Genomic DNA, 7,344 nt, shown 5'->3' with positions numbered 1-7,344 from the left:
CCGACGACGACGACGACCCTCCGGATCCGGGGAGCGCGGGCTGAGACGACGACGACGACGGGGGCAGCTGCGCCTGCTGCTGCTGCAGCACCGGCGGCGGCTGCCCTGAGGCGATCTGAGGGGCCGGAGAGAGCGACGAGGGCGCCGGCTGGAGGAGGGAAGGCGCCGCGGAACCCCGCTGGCTGCCCCCGCCGCTCATGGCGCCAGCACCTCCGCCGCCCCCGGGCGCCCCTCGATCCGCCATGGCCGTGGAGAAGAGCTTCTCCCGCTGGCTGGCGGCGGCGGCGCCTCCTTCTCTGCCTCTCGTCGTCTTTTCCCCTGAGCCGCGCGGCGAGGTTTGACTTCTGTTGGTCCGCGCACGCGCGCAGCGCACACAGAGAGAGAGAGAGAGAGAGACACACACACACACGCGCGCACGCACGCGCGCTCTCGAGGAGAGGGAAGAGCGAGCGGGAGGGGGTGCGCGCGCGCAGGGGAAAAAAAACAAACGGTTGCTTAGGCAAAGGCCAGGAGCAGCGGGAGGAGGCGAGTGGCAGGCGCAAACTCGAATGAGAAGAGGAGAGGGAGAGGAGGGATGGGGGGGCTAACGGCTCTTGCTCGTTGATTGGCTGAAGAGACCTTTCGCTCGGCGTGAGGGGAGATAACGGCTCTTGAGCGTTGATTGGTGGAAGGGACCTCTCGCGCCCGGGCGCGCGCACCCTTTGCAGTTCCCCCCCTCCCCCTTTCTTTCTTCTTCGTCCTCCTTCTCCTCTTTCCAAGACGCCTCATCTCCTCTCTCTCCTTCCCTCACAAAACAAGCGCGCTCGCCCCTCTCTGAAGGGGAATAGCAAAACAGCACGTCCTATATGAGGGAGAAGGGGGGAAAGGAGAGAGGGGAGACACCGAAGCGCACACCAGATGTATTATTTGTTAAAAAACACCACTTCAAAAGTCTAAGCCATTTCCGCTGGCATCCGCTTTAGCGCACTCTTCGTTTATTTTCGCTTCAATAAACACACCCCTGCTCCTCCAGAAAGTATACTAATTTTGACTCGGAAGAAACAGCGATAAAATACGCGTGGCAGACTTCACATTTCTATCCCACACGGAGTTTCTCTATACAGTTTGTTTACACAAACGTGGCCGCGCATGTTCGCATATGCGGAGGTCCACATATTACATCGCTTTTCCTTCTTTCTCTCTACGGATAATTCACTCCTGCGCATTTATGAATGCACTAAAAAATTCAGGACATAAATCTCTGTTGCTGCTGCTGCAGTGTGACACTAATTCCAATCAACAAAAAATCCGGGTTGTTTTTTTTATGAGGAGCAATCTCAAGAAAACAGGGGTTAACCACACCTACATCAACCAACACCCAATTATTTATATAAGGAACGGCCAATTAAAGTTTAAAAAACGTCCGAGGCTTGCACCACTTCAAAAGGCAACAGATTTATTAGGGGGCAATCTATGCATGTTTTTCTGCCTAAGCATGCATAGGATTGTCACCTTAGTGGCATAAGCTTTGGTGGACTGGAGCCGGTTTCGCAGGCATACATCAGAAATAAATCTTTGGAAAGTAATTTAGTCCTCCATCTATGTGTCAGCCTTCCTCAACCTAGGGCGCTCCAGATGTGTTGGACTGCATCTCCCAGAATGCCCCAGCCGCTGGCTGGGGCATTCTGGGAGTTGTAGTCCAACACATCTGGAGCGCCCCAGGTTGAGGAAGGCTGATCTATGTTAACGACTTGTAATTTTGTTGTGTATTTTAAACGTGGTTTTTTTACATTTATTTTTCTAGGTTTTACAATGTTATGTTTTAAACTTTGTAAGACCGCCTTTTGGCCAATACTGGGCCAATACAAATAATAATAATAATACATACTGGGGTGGTGGTGTTTGAGATAAACTAAGAGTGTCCATGTCCTCCTTTATAGAGGACAGTCCTCGCTTTGAAAGGACTGTCCGCCTTTCAAACAGAGGCTCTTATTTGCATCTCATAGCTACCAGACATGCTGCATTCCTACCAACCACACATGGTATTTTCAGTTACATCACCCATGTTGTACAATTGATTACCCCAAAAGGCCCATACGGTTCCCTCTTTATATAAGCAATATTCTGCTTGACCTCTTTGGTGACTAAATTAATTTTTACACGTTCCTGTTATTTTGTATTGCTGTTCTTACACTTTCTGCGGTCTGCCTATTACGTGACTGATTTTGATGCCTTTGGAATTTGATTGCTGTAAATCACCTTCAAGACTAAAAGATGAGATCTAGCCTGGTGTAGCGGTTAGAGGGTTGGACTGGTACATGGGAGATCTGGGTTCTACTCTCCACTCAGGCCATGAAGCTCACTGGGTGACTTTGGGCCTCACAGGGTTGTGAGGATGAAATGGAGGAGGAGGATGACCACATAAGCCACCTTGGGTTCCTTGCAAGAAGAAAAAAGAGAAGATATAAATATTAATAAGGTGTTTTAATAAATATGCACCCCTTAATAATTTTTTAAAATCACAAGTTTTTTTTTATAGGAGAGAGGGATGTTGGTGTAGCAAGAACAATGCCATTTAATAGCATTTTCGGCGCCTCCTGAAAACATCTTTATTCCAAGAAGCCTTTCTTTAACATGCAGCCTTGGATTTCTGTGTTGTTGTTTCTTGCTTCTTTTTCAATTTTGTTTTAACTGTTTTATTCTGTTTTTTATTTTCATTTTACCTTGTACACCGCTCCGAAATTTTTCAATGGGGAGCGGTATATAAATATTCTAAATAAATAAATAAATAAATAATAGAGCTTAAAGAATTACACACATGGATAGAACAGAGAGACAAATTTATTGAACAAGTCTAAGTGTTATTGTAAATACTTGTTATAAGCAAGTGTATAAGCTCAGAACAGAAATAAATGCGGTCAAATGAGCTTTTTTCTTGCCAGATTACACATCATTTTCATAGTCGGCTGGGTTCTTTCTTTTCTGACGTTCAAATTCTTGGTTTCCCCAGGAATAAACGAGATAGCCGACGACAAATGCTTAAGAGATTGAAGAAACAAAGCAAAGTTTAGCTATACAGATATAGTAGAAATAACCGGGGCTTTTGCTTTCCAGCACCTCCACTCTCAAAGTACTCTGCCATTTCTCTCTTGCTGCCCCTTGTACTTGGAACTGCCTTCCAAACTCCTTCATGATGTCACTACTCTTTCTTCCCCAAAATCCCTTTTGAAAACCCAATATTATTATGAAGCCCTTGGAACAAACCTTAAGTACTCAGAGGCCTAAATAGGTATAATTAAACCATTGCATATTCTTCCCATATTGAGGGTCATTCCAAGTTTTGTGGGACTACAATTCCCATCATTCCTAACCCCTGGTCATGCCACAGGCTTTATAACATCCGATCATCTACAAGTAGCCACTTTGTCATCATGATAGCCTGGGGAATAGCAAGTGTTTGGACATTCTTTATTTCCTTAAATATCTGTTCGCTCTAGAGTTTCTGCCCATGCTATGTGGTCCAGTGTGACTTCCGTCACTTTATTTAAAACAGGGGTGCAGAAACTCTTTCAGCATGAGGGCCAAATTCCATTTCAGAGAAGTCTTGGGGGTGCATCCCAGCGGTGGGTAGGGGTGAAAGGAAAAAGGGACAGGGCCAAAATACCAGCCTATTTTAGCGTAGAGCTCTAATTCCCAGTAACTAAGCCTTGGGAGAGGCATTTCAACCTTTTAAATGTGGAATTACTGCAGCAAAGTCAAGAAACCACCAAACTCTCAGTAGTTATGGGAAAGGGTATATGGCCATATGAGCAACCCCGGAGAGACAAATTGGGAACCCGGGATGGGTGGGGGCAGATTTCTCCCCTTGGCCTGAGGTTATACCCCAACTCAAAAGGTTTGTACACTAGACTGACTAAAACCAAAGCAATTTACAAGGTATCAGTAAACATTTTTTTTTAAAAAAAACCTTCTGCTTTTCTATTAGAAACCAGAATGATTGCTATTTTATTTTAAGCTGCAGCTTCCTTGTTGCAATTCTCTTTTGCATTCATGGCTTTCCCCCGATGAATAGTTCAATGACTAAATATACCTATGTCGCAACACAAGCCCACCTTTTTCATAAAATCTTTGGCATAATGCCTCGTCCAAATACCCTACTGCAAGTAAGACTAAGTCCATGTTACGGAAATAATCACACATTCCGTCTGTCGCTGCCTCTGTTTCCCTCCCCTTTGTGTCTATGTTACTAAATTGTAAGCACTAGTCCTCACATGCTTTGCATTACAACAATAAAACCCCAAAGCCTCCATGCTTATCAGATGCTGTTAGCTGGGCTTACTGCGGTAACATGTGAAGCACTTTGAATACTTGGAAATGCATCCATAAACACCAACCATCATCATCACCAATGCTAAAGATGACTAATTGGCAATAAGACCTGGTAATTATAAGATTATAATCATGGTCAGAGGGAAGAAGCACAGGTGTATCGGACTCACCTGCCAAATGTGCAGGTGCTTCTCTGCTTGCTTACCTGCCCATCCTAATCGACATATCCATTATGCTACTCATTTATGGTTTAACTGCATTATCATCTATCATGTTGCTTTTGTTTTAATTTGCATTATAAATTGCCCTGAGACAAAATACTGTGAAGGGCAAGAATGAAATGCTTTAAATAAACATGCCATGGACTAAATGAGATTTTTAGCACATCCTTGTCTCTCTTGCGCCACCTAGTGCTTCCAGCGTAGAACTGAGAGAGAAGAAACATTTTAAAATGTTGGCACGCTGCAACTTTCTTTGGCCATCGTTGTGTTTTGGAATCAGATTCCACCTCTGCCTTGCACTTCAGTTCTTGAGAAGCTGTTTTTCTTTTTAGTCTCAGCAGTTTGCCTCCTGGGAAATTAGAGTTGTGCCCACCATAACAGCTGTTTTATGGACAAGCAAGGCCCTGGCCCTGCCGACAACCATGGTAGCTAGTTCATGAGAGTGCTCACAACGTTCCCTTAAAATTCTAAAATATGTCCACTGACCCAAAAAGGTCGGGGACCCCTGCTCCAGGAATTCGGCAGCTAGCCTATGCATCCTTCCTCTCATCCTCAGCACTGCCTATCAGTGCACTAATTTCAGCAACGCAAGGCGCCAGTCCTCAAACGTCACACCTATGCAGTAAACGGAAGAAGGAGCAGCGTAATCAGAGATAGAATTTTTCCACTTACGAGGCACCACACGGAAGAACTGTGAACTAAATCGCCTCCAATAATTCAGTATTCCTTTGGAGAGGCTGTTAGGAAAAGCTCTTTGCTCAAATGGAGACAAGGTGCAGATGACCATATGCCTCATTTTTGCCAAGTTTCCGAAGTGCATACCCATCTTGTCAGATTGTTCTGCAATCATAAAAGTGAATAACAGAAATGGCACGATGAGCAAAAGTTTTTGAAATGAGGTGCATCACCACAAAACGAAAGTTTGCACAAGGGCTTATTTGAAGGAGTTTTCAGCTGACCACACGTGCAATTTAGATTAAGGTAAACCTCTTAATCCATCTTCACAATAACAGAGATTAGTATCAGCTTTCCTTTGATGACAAATCTCTGAAACACATAAGAGTTATCCCTAAACACACTTCAAACATCCTTTACTTCACATAAACATAATTAAGCCATTGTAAGAGCTGGTTCCCTTTTTTTGCAGTGCACATTTTTATGTAAGAAGATACGTAACTTTGAATTCAGTGGCACAGCAGCAGCAAGGCCATATTGTGCTACACAATAGTCTTACTGTAAATACAGGATAATTCTTTCATTGTTGACTTATTTCCCAACCATTTAAATTTGATTGTTTAAAGTGACAGCCAGCCAGATGAGTGCAGGAATCTAAATTAAGCTTGGGAGATTTGTTTCCCCCTCTAACAAGTCATAGTTTGCACAATATGATAAGAAACAGTGCTCCGGTCACCAAAAGAAGGCAAGCAGGAATTCTCAATCAGACCCTGTATGATGCTCATGAAAATGGCATCACCCTCAGCTGCGTGTGTGAAGGAATGCTATGACCCCCAAGGACCAAATCATCAGCACACAGGGAGAGAGTTCTGACAAAGGGCAGCAGTTGGAACAGACATACCAGCAGCACCAGACGCTGTAAAGGTCTGGAGAGCAGACATTTTCCAATATCTATCATAAACCACCAGAGCCTTATCATGTAATTTTTAGATTTTAAGCCTGTGGGCAGGGATTGTCTCATCTTGTTTATTGATTGATTGTAAACTGCTCCAAAAGCCTTTTTTGCCTGAGGGGCAGGATAAAAATACTTTAATTAAATAAAAATGTATTAATTTCCACTTTTGGTCAACCACTCAGGAGGCAAGCCAAGAAACACCAGTGCCTGCTGGGAGTTTATTTTATTTTATTTTTATTTATTTATTTTATTTAAGGATTTTTATGCCGCCATTCAGCCAAAAAAGGCTCTCACGGCGGCTTACAAAAGTATTTCTTGACTTTATATTTATATTTTTTTATATTATAATTTATATAATATTATAAGTTTATATTTATATGGATCCTCTTTAATGCATCCTATAATATAAGCATTGCAAGCTGATTTTGAGGAGTACAGACAAAAAGCAAGATATATACTCTTTACTAAGGAGAAAAAACAAAGTAGAAAGTGTGCATAGGATTTGCAATCTTATTCCCAAGCAGGCTTGCATCTCCAGGCAGGTGTGAGAAGGACTGTTCTAGGTCCCTTTAAAGCAATTTCCTACATTCCTATGTGTCCTTTATAGCACACAGAAGGGCAGGAGCTTAGCTATAAATACTCTGCATGCAAAAGGTGCCAAGCTCATTCCTGCTACCAGTCTGTATAGATAAACTTTCCATAACCCAGATTGACTCCAGGTTGGAGAAAGCTACGGGAAACAATACTGCCTCGTTAGTGCTTCCCCAACCTGGCGCCATCCAGAGGTGCTGGACTTTAATTCCCAGGATGCCCCCAGACAAGCATGCTGTCCGGGGGATGCTGGGAATTGTAGTCCAATACCTCTGAAAGGCACCAGGATGGGGAAGGCTGAGGTAGACCAGTGGTAGCTTCCTGCCTTCCTTCCAAGAGGAGCCCCGCACAGACAAATCGAGCTCGACGCCTTGAAAGCGGGCCCCAATTCCCAACAGAATAAAAGGCCGCGAGGAGCTGCCCCCCTTCCCTCCCTCCACGATCTACCCACCGGTTTAGCGTCCTCCACAAAGGTCACCACTTCCCACTCCAGCCACAGCGAAGACAACAAGTCTTTCCTTTCCCAGAATGACGTCACTTCCGACACAGCGGACCGCAAACTACCCTCCCGTGCCGTGGAGCATGCTCAGTAGT

General features: G+C 44.4%; 1 protein-coding gene across 1 annotated transcript; it reads right to left on the bottom strand.

Annotated features, from left to right (window-relative positions):
* Positions 1 to 2,802: 2,802 nt before the first annotated feature.
* Positions 2,803 to 7,305, bottom strand: LOC134411968 (cytochrome b-c1 complex subunit 8). Its single transcript, XM_063145697.1, has 3 exons — positions 7,202 to 7,305; positions 5,202 to 5,369; positions 2,803 to 3,017 (listed from the first exon to the last, which is right to left on the bottom strand). The coding sequence occupies exons 2-3, from the start codon at positions 5,353 to 5,355 to the stop codon at positions 2,923 to 2,925; spliced, it is 249 nt and encodes an 82-aa protein (XP_063001767.1). The 5' UTR covers positions 5,356 to 5,369; positions 7,202 to 7,305; the 3' UTR covers positions 2,803 to 2,922.
* Positions 7,306 to 7,344: the final 39 nt, after the last annotated feature.

The sequence above is a fragment of the Elgaria multicarinata genome, chromosome 21, assembly GCF_023053635.1.
Source record: "Elgaria multicarinata webbii isolate HBS135686 ecotype San Diego chromosome 21, rElgMul1.1.pri, whole genome shotgun sequence".
In the NCBI taxonomy this organism is placed as follows: domain Eukaryota; kingdom Metazoa; phylum Chordata; class Lepidosauria; order Squamata; family Anguidae; genus Elgaria; species Elgaria multicarinata.
The sequence above is the reverse complement of the archived record's forward strand: the minus strand, read 5'-3'. Positions and strand labels throughout refer to the sequence as shown.

Excerpts from the sequence above, each read along its gene's own strand:
- LOC134411968 (XM_063145697.1), bottom strand. The coding sequence starts at position 5,355 with ATGGGTATGCACTTCGGAAACTTGGCAAAAATGAGGCATATGGTCATC. Across the intron at positions 3,018-5,201 it reads GTTCTTCCGTGTGGTGCCTC|CATTTGTCGTCGGCTATCTC; the intron begins GTAAGTGGAAAA and ends CAATCTCTTAAG.